This window comes from Medicago sativa, chromosome 1 (assembly GCF_051527215.1).
Source record: "Medicago sativa cultivar Bolivia chromosome 1, Bolivia_mono, whole genome shotgun sequence".
Classification (NCBI taxonomy): domain Eukaryota; kingdom Viridiplantae; phylum Streptophyta; class Magnoliopsida; order Fabales; family Fabaceae; genus Medicago; species Medicago sativa.
In genome coordinates, this window is record NC_140749.1 from 54,320,212 (window position 1) to 54,335,825 (window position 15,614).

The following is a 15,614-nucleotide window of genomic DNA, read 5'->3' on the forward strand; positions in this document are numbered from 1 at the left end:
GCAGAATCGCATGCAAACCAATCCAACTAGACTTCCCTCCCCCCACCTGACCATTGCACCTGATACCAAGGCACGACCTTTGATGCGTGCCAAGCGTGACCTAAAGTCTAGCCACTGTTAGTCTTCATGCTCCTCAGTTGCAACCTCATCAATGGCCTCCAGCTCAGGTGGTCTCGAGATATTAGAATCCTCATGCTGATGTATCATGTATGGATGTGAAATGGCACCTCTATACCATCTCATGTATCTAGTTGTCGCCTCTACACCAGTCGGAGCATGCATGCCCAAATTGTGCTGAGTCAGCATATAATAAAGTTACTGCATGTAGAACTAGTTGATCACCTGCTCGTTTGCTTGGGGATTTGCACTTTTCTGTGGATGCTTGATGATGGTTTGGACGCAACCAAACTTGCACAACACCCACTTCGTTAAATATCAGGCCCTACAACATATGTATTTGAGCTATCCAAAACAAAGACTGATTCACTCGAACAAACATATCTGGTGGTGGGGCTGATACGAGTTCATGAGAACAGACCCCATATCCAAATGATTCAGATGCAGTCTTGTGGGATCTGTCACATACTGATTATTCACGGAAACAAACATCATGGCATGTGGGTGCCGATCCTCCCTATATCCAACCCAATAATCTCTTGCCCCGATTTCATTAAAGTGTTGAAAACCCAAACCTACAAAGTAAACAACATATAAGTTATTAGTATAAAAACTTGAAAAGACGTTTAAATAAATAAGTAATTCATTATTATTTATACATGTAACAATGTCAAGTATCCAGCTAGCTGTGAAGTCTTATAATGGGCTCCACTGTTAAGCTCCATGTACAAGTGAGCAAGGGCAGCTGCTCCTCGTGCGTAACCAAAAACCAGCTTCAGGCCCCGCAGATACTTCAGGCATGTCACATCCACATAGTTTGTGCTCTTGTCAGTGAAAAGTTTGACACCCGCCAAATAAAGTAGATAGATGCAGAAAGCATAGTTCTGCTTCACTTGTATCTCATCGACATCACCCTCTTCCTCAGTGTCAGCTTCTTCCTGTAGACGCTTCTTAAAATCTTCTCTAAATCGGCCGAAACGTGCATGAACACCCTTTGTTTTTCTGACCTGGTACTCAGCCTCATCCACCTTATACCTCAGCAGCTTGAGCATTAATGCAACCGCCTCGGACCTGGAAAGAGGAAGATCGTGGTCCAAGAGGCGAACCTCAATGGGGGATGCAGAAGACAAGACACATCATCAAGTGTCATTGTCATCTCCCTAATTAGATGATTGAAGTTAGATGCCTCCTCGTGTCATCTCTCAACAAAAGTAAACAACAGGTCATGGTCAAGGATAGGATAACTGACTGTAGCCACTGAAGTCCACTGGCTCACATGGCATCTTTAAATCATCGCTCTTGCATCCTATCCAAATTTGGTTCTTGTATAGCCAGTAGCCTTTTGCCATTGTTCACACACTTTAAGTTGGCATGCCACTGCAAAAATTTATAAACAAAAAATTCATATCATGATACGTTGCAGTTCAGTTTACATAAATAAAAATAAACATAGCCTTCAGTTTACATAAAAAAAACATAGTAATATATATATATGAAGTGTTCAGATTTTAGAAGCCGAACTATGATTAAGATTATATTTACCGAACAAATGGTAATTTTGGAAGAAAAAAAATATGATGTGTGAGAAACACATATGGTAAAAAAAAAGTAATAGCCATAAAATTAAGAGAAAAAGAATTTTGTCATTCAAAATTTTAAGGCCCTATGCTATAGGCCTTATTGCACACCCTTTGGGCTGGTTCTTAATGTAATTCAAACATCTACAAATACTGAACGAGTGGGAAATTTGATCACAATTTTGCAATGAAAATTGCTTTTCTGACATAGAAAAGTTCACAATGACACAAGTAATTTACTAAATAGCCCCCAGCGGTAGTTAACTACCGTTGGACTGAGCGGCGGTTGTTAACAACCGCTGGCTCCAGCGGCAGTTAACTGTCGCTACGTGCGTTTTGGGATGCAACATTTTTTTCATCATTCAACCTGTTTTTCATCGTTCATTCAACCTATTTTTTCAATATTCAACCTATTTTTTCTACCTCCAACCTCTTTTTCCATCATTCGTTCAACCTATTTTTTCTACATTTTTCCCCTATAAAAACCCTCACATTCTCACATTTCCTCACATTCTCTCCTCCTTACTCTCATTTCCTATCTTTCTCTCCTCTTTACTCTCATTCTTCCTCTTTCTTCTACAAAATGTTGGTTTGTCATCATTTGTCTTCATTGAAATAAGCCTCTTTGAAAATTTGAAAATTTCAAGAGGTTTCTTTGAATTGGTTTTACCCCAGGATTTAGGGTTTAGGGTTTATGGTTTGTGATTTTTTTTTCTTTGTTTTAACCCAAGCGGTAGTTAAATGTATTATTAAACAACAAGAGTGCAGAGGCGAGGAACAATTTTGGGTCATCTTGGTGTTGTCTTGTATGAGTATCTTGGAGAAGTGTATCCAGAAGTTCTAGGTTCAATTTTGGGTGCTCTCAAGTCAAAGATGACCCCGCCTATTAAGGAATAAATGTACTAGGAAGATGTTATTTTTAATGTTATTGGTATGACGAAGATGACTCCACCTATTAAGGAATAAATGTACGACGAAGATGTTATTTTTAATGTTATTGGTACGACGAAGATGTTATTTTTAATGTTATTGGTACGACGAATCAGATTTAGTTTTACCCCATTGTAAATTTATTATTATATTAATAAAATTTGATTTTATATCTATTACTTGTGTTCCTTTATTTTAGTTTTTATTTGCATTTATTTATATGAAATACAAAAATTCAAATAAAAAATGTGTAATATTAATAAAATTTGATTTTATATCTATTACTTGTGTTCCTTTATTTTAGTTTTTATTTGCATTTATTTATATGAAATACAAAAATTCAAATAAAAAATGTGTATTAAAGAAATCTAACGTGAATTCGAATAAAAACTAATTAAATCTAACGTGAATTCAAATAATTAAAATTGCGTAATGAATAAATAAGTTCGAAAAGTGAATAAAAAAGATAATTATTGTTCCATTCAAAATAACATGTATTATGCATATTCAACTATATATGTTATCACATTACATTTCGGAATGTACCTTCCAACTGCAACAATTATCTTACCTCTGATTGGGGTAAACATACAGGGGCGGATCTAAGTGTTGGTGAGAGTGTGCAGCTGCACACCCTGGGTTTCTAAGAATTACACCAGTATCCTACTTTTTTCTCTATTTTGCATACCCTGGATAATTAACTTTTGCACCTTGCACTCAAAGGATGACATTGTTAACTCAAATTATCTTATAATGATGTCACATTTGCATCAAGCTGACGTAATTTCTCCAACTTGCATCTTGTTTGACCAACTTGAGTGATTTATGTTTCCAATTTAATTTAATTTAATAGTATTTGTCTTATGAATTCCAAATTTTCCAAAGTAATCATCCTGAAATGGCCAAAATGAGGCCAGCGAGGATAGAATTTGTGACCTGGTCTTCAATTTCCAAGGCTTCACGACTAAGGTAGATGAGCTGATAAGTTTTGTTCTTACAACATTAGCCAACCACTTAGTCAAAAATAGATTGATCCTAATTAAAAAAAATAAGTTTTGTATATTATATATAATGAATAAAACATCAAATTAGTTCATGACTTTGTAGAACACTCTTAAATAAGTTTCTGACTTTATGAATATTTCAAAAAGATCCATGACTTTATTAAATTTTAAATTGGTCTCTATATTTAACCACTTACTATCAATATGGACTCTAACTTTATCCATTTACTATTAGTTTAGTATCTATTATATTTTTGAAGTCCTAATATGAGTAAAATTTGAGAGAGTCAGAGACCTTTTTAAAATATTCATAAAATTATGAACATATTTAACAGTCTCATATAAAATCAGGAACTACTTTGGAGGTTTACATTAAATATAATATACATATATCCACACAATAATTTAATTCAAATTGAATATACATATATATAATTTAAATATATATCTTTAATTTCATAATTATTATTATTATTAACTGAACTTAAAAAGTTCGCACCCCCTGACCGAGGGTCCTGGATACGCCACTGTAAACATATAAACACATATAAACATATAAACACATACTACATTCCGGAATGTACCTTCCAACTCCAACTACAACTAAAATTATAAACATATAAACACATACTAACTAAAATGTATGACAATAGCATAAGTGATAACTTACTTGTGATTTAGTGGAAAAAAAAATTGGATGATTTGGTAGAGTTTTTTTAGAGAGAGTGAAAATTTTAGAGAAAGATGGTGATGATGGAGTGAGTGTCTGGATTCTGGCTACTGACTTGAATATATTACGAACACAATGGCAGTTAACTGCCGCTAGAGCCAGCGGTTGTTAACAGCCGCCGCTTATCCCAACGGTTGTTAACAACCGCTGGGGGCTTTTACGTAATTTTCTTGTGTCATTGTGAAGTTCTCAATGTCAGAAAAGCGATTTTCTTTTGCAATTTCAAAGATCATTTTATAATATTGATAAGGTAATGGACTAGATTGATACAGTTCTACAATTTCAAGGACCACTTTAAATATTTACTGCTTATAATTTATATAGTGTTTGTGGTGATGGATCCAACTCGATGAGTTAAATACTTATTCTGGAATATGCAGTTCACTGATGTGACCTACAAGGTAGAACTCAAAGGCATGGCATCAAGTAAGAAGAAAGATATCTTGAATGGCATAAGTGGTTCTGTAAATCCAAGTGAAGTTTTGGCAATGATGGGTCCCTCAGGAAGTGGTAAGACAACTCTTTTAAAACTCCTTGGAGGAAGGCTAAATCATCATCCCAAAATGGTTGGTGGTTCTATCACTTACAATGACCAAACATATTCCAAGTTTCTTAAGAGCAGGTGAAAATCCAATGGCTAGCTAGGGTTACTTGCTTAAATACATTTTTTACATACTACTCTGAAATAGCACAATCAAAAGTGAAACTGGAATATGGTACTTCAATTAAAACACGCTAAACAACGTCTTCTAATACAAGCGATTAATAGTTTGGTTTCCCTCGTAAAATGTCACAAATTCGAGTCTTGTGAATAGAAAAATAGACGCTAAAAAACTTTACCTTGATTATGTTCTGGTCTACTTGACATGAATTAGTCAGAGCTCAATGTGACTTGCAGGATAGGGTTTGTGACACAAGATGATGTTTTATTTACTCACCTAACTGTGAAAGAGACATTGACATACGCAGCACGTTTAAGACTACCGAAGACATTCACTAAGGAACAAAAGGAAAAAAGAGCTTTAGAGGTCATCTATGAGCTTGGCTTGGAGAGGTAAATGGTTGCACAATTATTATAAGCATAAACATATAAGCCTTATAACAAATATAGAGATGTTATTTGAGTTACAGAAGCCAATAGTTTTGTACTGTATAACAGGTGCCAAGATACTATGGTTGGCGATTCGTTTGTTCCCGGATTATCCGGTGGAGAGAAGAAGAGAGTTTGTATTGGAAATGAGATAATAATCAATCCTTCCATTCTGTTTCTTGATGAACCAACATCTGGTTTGGATTCAACAACAGCCTTAAAGATTGTTCAGATGTTGCAAGACATGGCAAAGGTATTAATTTGTTTCATTCCTCTCTTCATGATTGATAAAGATTGAACCCTACCATCCAATCCAACAAGAAAAAGAAAAACTTGAACCTACTATTGAATATCAATTTATAGAACAACTAAAATTCAACCTTCATAGTATATTCTAAAATTTTAGGTAAATAACTTTGCAAAGTGACCATCATGAGGATGACAATTCCATCCTTCACAATTCAATTCAAATTATTTTGGACACTCCATGCACTTTTGTTGCATTATTACTATACAAAGCCCAATATTTTAAAAATCGGACAGGAGATTGAACCGGTGAAACCCCTGGATCATGGTTCAATTGGTTTAATCGGTTCAACCATGGTCCAATTTTATTTTACCTATTCACACACATGTTTAATTCTATGCTATGCTGATGAGCCAGCATGGTCTCTTCTCATGACTAAACCTTTATGACTAACCTGCTAATTATATGGTAGGCTGGAAAAACAGTAGTGACAACAATTCACCAACCATCAAGTAGACTCTTTCACAAATTTGATAAGTTGATCCTTCTTGGGAAAGGGAGTTTGCTTTACTTTGGAAAAGCATCAGAATCAATGAATTACTTTCAATCTATAGGATGTTCACCGCTTATTTCTATGAATCCAGCGGAGTTTTTGCTAGACCTTGCCAATGGAAACATTAATGATGTTTCCGTACCATCAGAGTTGAAGGATAAAGTGCATATTGGAAATGCAGAACCAGCAGTAGTCCATGAGGTAACATTTCCTTTTTGCCTTTACTACAGCTACGCAGCACCAACACTTCGGATTGAATTTTAATATCATTCGAAATTTAGAATAGAGAGGAATTGAGAGGAGAATTTTCCCATCTCACAAAGGATGAATTTTAACAGTATCTGGTGGAGGCATGTGAATCTCGACTTGCACAAACAGAGAAGAAAAAAATAATTGGTTCCATGCCACAAGATGAAGCTTTAAAGACTAAAGTATGTTTGTCGCCTAAAAGACAATGGGGAGCAAGTTGGGATGAACAATTTTCCATACTTTTGTGTAGAGGAATCAAGGAAAGGAGGCACAACTATTTTAGCTGGTTGAGAATCACACAAGTTTTATCCACTGCAATCATCTTAGGATCACTCTGGTGGCAATCAGATATTGAAAACCCAAAAGATCTGCAAGATCAGGTAAATTGTTTCTGTTATAGACTAAAAATTCAGTGGTTACAAAGCCATCAAAGTATAAAATGCCACATCCAGATCCTATCGTCAATTAAACGTTTTCGTGTCATTTGTGCAAACAGATTAATTTTTCACTGAATAAAAGTTTATCTTTGTTGGAAATCCCGCATAATAAGACTAACATTTGTGGTTTGCATAATAAGAACTATAAATGAACTCTTTCAATGCATAATAAGACACGAGCCTCTTACCTTGACATATTAACATTTGTGGTTTGCAGGCAGGACTACTTTTCATTATTACTGTGTTCTGGGGACTCATTCCAGTTTTTACAGCAATATTTACATTTCCTCAAGAGAGAGCCATGTTGAATAAGGAACGTGCGGCAGATATGTACAGATTAAGCACATACTTCCTTGCTAGAACAACGAGCGACCTTCCATTAGACCTGATATTATCAGTGCTTTTTCTACTTATTGTTTACTTCATGGCTGGTCTGAGACTAAGTGCTGCCTCCTTTTTTCTCACCGTTGTTACTGTTTTCCTCTGCATCATTGCAGCTCAGGTATGCATTTCAAAAACTACTAACAATACAATAAAAACTAAAGTTGGTGTTTCAAAAAACCAAACCAAACAGTTCAATCGGTGGAACCTTGAACCAGCTTTTATTACAGTTCGGTTATTATAGAGGTTCTATCCCAAATTCAACTTAGTTCAAGCAGCTTAAGGTGGTTGAATCATGACCTAGAGGTCTCACCGGTTCAGTGTTTGAACATTGACTAAAATAGTTTAGATTATAGATATAACAATGGTTGGTTGTGAAGCAGGGTCTTGGACTTGCTATCGGTGCTGTGCTTATGGACTCGAATAGAGCAACAACTTTCGCTTCAGTAACTGTGATGATCTTCATGCTGGCAGGAGGATTTTTTGTCCAAGTATAAATTTTATGATCAAATAGTTGACATGGATAACTCTTCCAGTCTATTAACAGAAGAATTTAACATGTGGTACTTGATTTTGCAGAAAGTCCCAATATTCATTTCTTGGATCCGCTACATGTCTTTCAACTACCACACTTACAAACTTTTGCTCAAGGTGCAATATGAACATCTCACACCTATCGTAAATGGAGTCAAAATTGACAGCGGTTTAACAGAAGTAGCTGCTCTAATTTCCATGGTTTTTGGTTACCGCTTCTTGGCATATCTTTCGTTGCGGAGAATGAAACTTCAATAAAGGTTAAAAATATCCAAGGAAAAGTGATTAAATGAAGAGTGGTTTTAAATGAAGCCTCGCGTACAGGCAGTATAGAATACCAATTGACATGCCTGTTAGCATTGGTGAAGCTGAAACTTCTGGTCCTTTTTTGTTCAATCATATGTATATTGTATTTCACTAAGCATGTACAAATGCAACAATGCATGCATGCTAGACGTTATAGTAAACACATCGGTACCGGGAGAGTTTTTTTTTGTGGAAACTGACTCTTTAGAAAATGTTTCAGGGAATGAAGCTTTGTAACTGCTATAGTAGAATAGGTTTAAGGACTGAAGCTATGTAACTTCTACAACGGACTAGGTTAATCTACTTAGCACATATTAGTCAACTTTAATTGTAAACAGAATTTGACAGCAATAATGGTAATGGTAGCAGTATTGAGATGAAAGTCTAGAGTTTGATGTTGATCTCTATGGCTAACAAATCCCACCCCCCCCCCCCCCCCCCCCCCCCCCCCCCCCACACACACACACACCAGACCAATTAACCACTAAGTTCGCTTGTTGGTCTTTCTTGTTACTTGGTAGATAATCAGATAGTTATAGACAGGGTGTAAAACAGAGAAATCCATCAGAAATAATATCAAAGAAATAAAAATTGGATTTCAAGCATATATCAGCTTTGCACTAACATCCACTGAAAATATATTGTTTTGTCACATCTCCCTACTTTTGTAACTACATTTAAAAATAGATGTTGTGACATGGAAAAATAGCGGACTCTTGTTGGATGTCAATGCAAAAACTATTTACACTAATAGTGTATTCCAGTTAAACTCATAACAATTAAAGAAAAACATCCAAAGATCAAAGGAGCACACCATCTACATTGATATTGTGTGTATTAAATCGATTGATAAAATGCATAGTTACAGAAAGGAATATCTTGGTACAAGTATAACTCTTTGTTTGGATAAAAGAAAACTGGTGATACAGAGATCATTTACATTTCACATTCACAGCCCCCCACTCCCAAAATCGGATTCTATGCAGCTATAGAATCCCGCATTGGCACGCAGCTAAGCCATCTTGTGCATCAAATTGCGATGGAACAGCTCACAATGCCAGCTTTACAAAATTTTCTTTTAAATACATCTCAAATTATATGATGTCCGATCGAACGCCCTAGTTCTATAACTGTGTAAATGCGAGGAGTCCGCTCTCCTCCCTCCCCAACAAAAAATAAAAATACAATTAAAACTATAAATAATGTTACACAGGATAATACATATAGACTCACGTATCAAACAAATTATAACAATCATGCCAATGTTCTTAACCAACCAAGCAACCCAAGCAGCATGCCGTCCAAAACAGGTGACTTTTTCTCCAACCCTATTTTTTAATAATAAAAAGTATCAAAATCAAGAATGTTAAATTTAACAATATATTTGATTGAATTATTTTGACAGATTTCAATTGATAGTTGAGAGTACTAGTTAAGAATTGTAATATAATATATTAAATGAGTGTTTGGATCCACATTGAAATAAACAAAAGCACGGCAATAATGAAGGACGGTACAGGTTGTAGCTTCCCACGTTGAAACTCATTTGAATGTAGTTTTAGGATAACTCCAAACACGATATAAATATGTCAATTACGTACAAAGCAAATATTAAATGATTTCAACACTTTTAGAATAATAAATATTTTTTTCTTTTCATCATTATATACTTTCAATTTGCAAACAGTTTACAGCTATGGAATGTGAGAGTTCTAGCTTACCAATATCTGCAGCTACTCGATGAGCACACATAACTCCTGAGAAAGCTACAGCAATAACACCTTGTCCAGGGAAGCAACTGTCTCCAACACAGTAAAGACCATCTATGCTCTGAAAGCAAGTTTTATCGAGTTTTAATCAGTGTACTCTCAGAGCATAGCACAACAGAATGTTCTAGAACTGAACCTGTCATTGAATCATTATTTTAAAGTAAACTTACGGTTGTGTTAAACGGCATTCCTAACAACCCCTTTGGAATGCTGCGTGGCATTGGTCCATAAGTACCCTCGTCACGGGCTAAGTATCGTCGATGTGTCTTAGGTGTCCCTACCTAGAGTTAGAGTTGGGGGTTAAAAGGTTCAGGGAAAAAAAAATACACATAAATAATCAAGATTTGGCTTACTCAATGTCTCAAACGATTAATGAGAAAATAAAAGATATTACAAATTATGTCTTCTCTCTTTTTTTTTTTTTTTGGTCAAGACAAATTATGTCTTCTAGGGTTATATAAATGATAAAACAAAAAAAAGCTTTTAACAACGTATGGAGTTGCAAAAATACAGCAAAATTAATGAGGTCAGAGGTTTTAGTTCTACCTCTATAAAATCGATGGATGATCTAAGACCTGGAAACAATTTCTTCTCTAATCTGCTTATGATTTCATCTGCTACCACCTGCTTCTTTGCCTCATATTCGATTCTTGAGAGACCCTAGAACAGAAAACAAGAACATGTTTTATATTTTGAGATTTACATGTACAGGCAAATGAATAAAAAAGAAGGCACAGCATAAAAAAGGTAATTTTTGAAGTCATGGAAGCACACAAAAGGTGAAAGATTTCAACTTTATTTTATTGGTAACCACTGCTCGGTATTGCCTACCTGCCAATCGTCCATTGAAGAAGTTGTGAATATATGAAGGATATGACGACCTTCAGGAGCTAATGATGAATCAAGTATAGTCGGTATACTCAAAAAGATACTTCCATATGGCTCCTCCAAACTGGTCCAATTGTTCTAGATAAGTACCAGCGAAATACAAAAAGTTATCATTCATTCAAAGTTATCAAGGCTATATAGATTTATAACTTGAGGAAACTTCCAACTACCTCAAGCACAAAATGGTGACAATCTGTATCTAGTGGCAAAACCTCTGCTTTAACCCCCATGTGGATTGAAAGAAAAGATGGAGCTTTAACATAAACCTTTTGGAAGTTCTCTTCCTCTTTTGGTAGCGATTCTCCTTTTACTAACTTTCCTACATGTAACATTATGCAATTCGGGATTAACTAATTAATGCAGAATGAAAATCATTTGAACTTGACAAGAAAAAACTTATAAACAATATTATTTGAAACTAACCAAATGTATCCCATCTGGTAGCATTTGATATTATGGTTTTGGCAAAAAACTCTCTGCCGTCTGAAAGCCTCACTCCTACCTGCAAAAGTATAGTACAAATATTGAGAAACAGAAATGCATTTTTCTAAACTTGTCATTCTATTTTGTAATCTGATATGTCACTTACGGCTTTGCCCTGCTCGGTGATGATACTCGTGACATTTGCCTTGTAAAGTATCTGACTACCCTGATCAACTAGACCTTTTGCCAAGGACTTTGCGATCCCACCAACACCCCCAAGAGGGTAGTTAATCCCACCAAAATGTCTGTCACACAGAACCTGGACACAAAATTAATCAAATAAAGAAGCAGGAAAGAGAGAGCAAGAGAGAAAGAGGTGAACTAAGCAACTTGAAACTGGTGTTTTCACATGTTTTGACTTGCAAACAAATTTCTATTTCAAACAATGTTAATTGTCACCCTACATTACCAAAGGTGCTTCTGCATCATCCTTATGTCACTTTAGAATCGGTTATTTATGAGATAAGAAAATAACAGCTCCAAAAGATCGTATATAATAATGGAAGGATGGCATTTTGATTTTACATGCTTAAGAACATATAAATTATATACTAAACCATTTGTAAATCTACTACGACAAAAAAGATTACAGTGTTGGATCAAATTCTAATCACTTCCATTCTAGCTATCTGGTCAATAAATGATCCATCTATCCATTGCAACTAAGAGCAATGAAATAGAACCATAACTTCTCTCCTAGACACTTTGAAAAGTACAATAAGAACATTGCATGAAATGAAAGAAAGCAAAAAGCTAGGTGAGCAGATTACCATGCTAGCATTAATCATTGGAGTCTGCAAAGCGTTGACGGTGCTCACTATAAAACACTGCAATACCACAGAGCTTTTATGAATGAAAATTACCAATCAGGGGTCAATAAACTGAATAATCAATGAATAAAAAAATATTATGAAAAGATAATGTGGCATGTTTTCAACACTTTCCATAAAAATAGGTAAACCTTATGACTGAATTGAATAACTAGCTGTATCTACCTCAGCATCTATGAAAGACAACAACTGTGGATCCTGAATATACTTCCGGGCTATGGCTCCAGCATTTTGAGGCAAATAATAGGCTGCATATAATAACGTACATCTTCAGAGCGAATGGCCAAACCATATGAAAATATAACGTTAAAATAGGAGGGGTGGGGGTGGGTGTGTATAGAAGGTGGTCAAGCACAACCATATACCGCCTCTGTCCCTAATGTAGGATCCTCTTGAGATTTTTCCTTGTCCCTTTCTATAAGACTCCTTTCAAATTTTCAATTACATCACTTGTTTCTTTACCAACATACTCCTAATTATGTTACATCTTTTTTTGCAACGTCTAGTCAATACTATGATGGAAATATAAACTCATTCTCTTTCCTGAAGGGTAAACTTATAAAACAATACAAATTGTCAGCCAATTTAAAACTAGCAACTTTCTTAATTCCCGTGATTCAATCAATGTGATTCTATACTTGGGAGTTAGGGATATAGGTAGTATCAGTTGTGCACTATTATCAGACATGTCATCCTTATAAGTCGATACAGGTTGTCTACCATATAAATTCTGAGACACAAAATTATACCAAGAGTAATGATGTTCAGTAACACCCTTTGCTCTGTTCAAGATGTAGTGAAGTTTATATGCTCATATTGATTGAAATATACATATTGAAGGTTTGTCATAAAACAACAATCACAACTCAGTATTGCAATAAATTGACGATTCATTGAATGATTTCAGAAAATTATTCACAAATTGGAGTTTAGGTGTTTAGCCTTGTAGCCTCATATTCAAAATAAACAAATAAAAAAAGAAAGTACCTAATGTCAAGCATTCAAGAGGCTTCTGAAAAAACTGCCCAAAAAGGTAGAGTGGCTCCTCAAGCGATTTCAGCTCCAACGAATTCAGGGCATTGAAAATCTAACCATCACAAATGTAAACTTTTAAGGAAAAAATGAATTAAAAAAGCGGAGGCAAAAACGCCTTATAAGGGAGCTGCAGTCACCTCAATTAAGACAAACCTTCCAGCATTCACCGTAGAATTTGAGGATGCCGTCCTTTTCGTGGGGAAAGTAACTCGTCAGTTCTTCAATGAACTTATCATATTCTCTGTGCACTCGAACAGAGAGGAGGTTTGGTAGATGGAAATGAACAGTTGTCGGATCAGGTATTACCTGCATCCGACAACCAACTGCCTCCAATGCTTGTGTTATCAAATTGAGATTACCCTGCACAAATTTAAGGTACATGGTGTTACGATCATTAGAAGTTACAATCATACCATTCAACATAAACAATAATTAAAAGTCACTGCCTCAAGCTATTATTGACTAAGGTTTTTTATTTTCAAACATCAGTTATTCAGAGATCAATTGAACAGAAATCAATCTTTACCTAAGGCAACACATGGTCATGATACTTACCATGAAAAAGATAAAATACATTTACACCTTTGTTCTTGGTTTCTTAACTTACTTCTCATAGGACTTTCCTTTTTAATTAGGGAGAAGTAGATGCAGTAATTTTGTTCAGTGCCACTAGCTAATAACAATGGCATTGATGCTAACATAGAATATTGTGCTTATATATTAGTAGGCCTAGACAAATACAAAAAAAATTGACTCCATTCCATTCCATTTCTAAAGCATAGCAGCCAGAAAGAAACAATTAGTCCCTGCTGGGATACACAGCATAATTAAACGCTTATATCATAAGTACTTATGTATGAACAATTTCTCTTAACAAAAATAAAATTAAGTTAAACTGTTTTCATATAAGCTATAGGTTTCTTTCAAAATCTATCCCGGAGAACTTATAGATATAAGCTAGAAAACAACTGATGGACATGTCATAAGCTATTTGTAAAAGCTCTCCCTAACAAAATCACAAGTGTTAATGCTAGTAGGTAAGCTTAAATAAACCAATCTAAACAGACCTTAAAGCCATGTTTGGATAAACAACTTAACTAAACACTCATAGCTCAAACTTATATTAAGTGCTTATGTATAAGCTAGTTCTATAACAAACGATAAATAAAGTCAAACTGTCTTCATATAAGTTATAAACCGTTTTCATAAGCTACCTTAGAGAGCATAGAAGTTGTTTTCATAAGACATGCAACAAATTCCTTCACTATAACATTGAACTCTATAAAAAGTACAAAAACCTTTTTTATTTCAAAAGAAACAAACCTTGTCACTGAAACCAAACATAACAGAAGAACCAACATCAAAAGTATACCCCTCCCTATGATAAAACCCAGAACTCCCACCAGGTATAACATACTTCTCCAAAACCAAAACTCTAGCACCTTTCACAGCCAACTGAGTCCCAGCAACCAACCCACCAATCCCAGACCCAATAACAATTGCATCAAACCCTTCACTTAAATCCCCTCTCTTCCCACTATCCACCACTTTTTCCTCCAACTTCACCATCCCTTTCACTTTCACCGTCACCTTTTTTCTTCTAAGAGCATTTGAGCATGACCCAGATGAAAATTGAGGTCTTCCATAGCTACATGAAGGTAAAGATTGAAACTTTGTAGGTGGGGTGCGATGGTAGATGATGGGGGTGTGGTTAGAAACGGAGAGTATAAGGGAATTGAGCATGGTTGGTTAATGGAAGTGGAAAGTGTGTTGTTGTTGTGAGAATGAGAAATAGTTAGTTAATGCCATGAAAATGATAATGGTGAAGATTCCACTTACTCATAAAATTGATTCCTAGTGGAACAACGACAAATAACCGTTTACATTTTTATTTTTATTTTTAATGGAAAGTGATGATGTACTGTTTGGAAGACTTAAAAAAACAAATTGAGATGAAAATTGTTTTACTTCCCCCACCCACCAAAATACTAAAATAAACCATGAAAATGAAGCAATCGGAAACTCTTCCCCTCTCTTCAGACAATTTCATTAACGAAGTCCGGTAATAAATCAAATGTGAAGATTATAGAATAAATGTGGAGTTTCTTCGATCCATATGTAATCTACATTCTTAAGAGCAAATATGTTTAGCTAAACTCTTCTCCTCCCTTCTTATCACATCATTAATATATCATATTTATCCGTTTTAGTTTTACTTTTGGGTGTCTTTAGACCAAAAAACAAAGAGATAATGGCGCATGAGAGATATGAACATCGGTAGATCCGTAGGTGAATTTCCATTCTTAAATATAGAGAATCATTGTCTAATATTTATCACACCACCGACTTGTCACTTTTATTGTACATTCTCTTTATTATTTGAAAATTGAAATCAACAAAATAGGATAAAATATTTTTATTGATTTATACTTATAAAATATAATTTTTTATGTT

At 35.0% G+C, this 15,614-nt stretch overlaps 2 protein-coding genes across 2 annotated transcripts; one reads left to right on the forward strand and one right to left on the reverse strand.

The window, feature by feature from the left end:
* The first annotated feature begins 4,783 nt into the window (after positions 1-4,783).
* LOC146955415 (ABC transporter G family member 22-like) lies at positions 4,784-8,542 on the forward strand. Its single transcript, XM_085721417.1, has 7 exons — positions 4,784-5,412; positions 5,518-5,701; positions 6,168-6,449; positions 6,587-6,877; positions 7,152-7,436; positions 7,699-7,806; positions 7,895-8,542. Exons 2-7 carry the CDS (start codon positions 5,531-5,533, stop codon positions 8,105-8,107), a joined length of 1,350 nt encoding a protein of 449 aa, XP_085577543.1. The 5' UTR covers positions 4,784-5,412; positions 5,518-5,530; the 3' UTR covers positions 8,108-8,542.
* Positions 8,543-8,973: 431 nt separating this feature from the next.
* On the reverse strand, positions 8,974-15,024 carry CRTISO (carotenoid isomerase). Its single transcript, XM_085721423.1, has 13 exons — positions 14,484-15,024; positions 13,314-13,520; positions 13,113-13,212; positions 12,291-12,373; positions 12,066-12,122; positions 11,402-11,554; positions 11,236-11,314; positions 10,983-11,131; positions 10,756-10,890; positions 10,471-10,584; positions 10,095-10,205; positions 9,877-9,985; positions 8,974-9,483 (listed from the first exon to the last, which is right to left on the reverse strand). The coding sequence occupies exons 1-13, from the start codon at positions 14,901-14,903 to the stop codon at positions 9,410-9,412; spliced, it is 1,791 nt and encodes a 596-aa protein (XP_085577549.1). The 5' UTR covers positions 14,904-15,024; the 3' UTR covers positions 8,974-9,409.
* Between the last annotated feature and the right edge of the window lie 590 nt (positions 15,025-15,614).

Bases quoted from the DNA above. Each gene is read 5' to 3' on its own strand.
- LOC146955415 (XM_085721417.1), top strand. From the start codon at position 5,531: ATGGTTGGCGATTCGTTTGTTCCCGGATTATCCGGTGGAGAGAAGAAG. The intron at 6,878-7,151 runs GTAAATTGTTTC...TGTGGTTTGCAG, and splicing joins CAAAAGATCTGCAAGATCAG to GCAGGACTACTTTTCATTAT. The intron at 7,807-7,894 runs GTATAAATTTTA...TTGATTTTGCAG, and splicing joins CAGGAGGATTTTTTGTCCAA to AAAGTCCCAATATTCATTTC.
- CRTISO (XM_085721423.1), bottom strand. From the start codon at position 14,903: ATGCTCAATTCCCTTATACTCTCCGTTTCTAACCACACCCCCATCATC. The intron at 9,986-10,094 runs GTAAGTTTACTT...ACTTGCTTTCAG, and splicing joins GAATGCCGTTTAACACAACC to AGCATAGATGGTCTTTACTG. The intron at 9,484-9,876 runs GTAAGCTAGAAC...ATTAAAAAATAG, and splicing joins TCGAGTAGCTGCAGATATTG to GGTTGGAGAAAAAGTCACCT.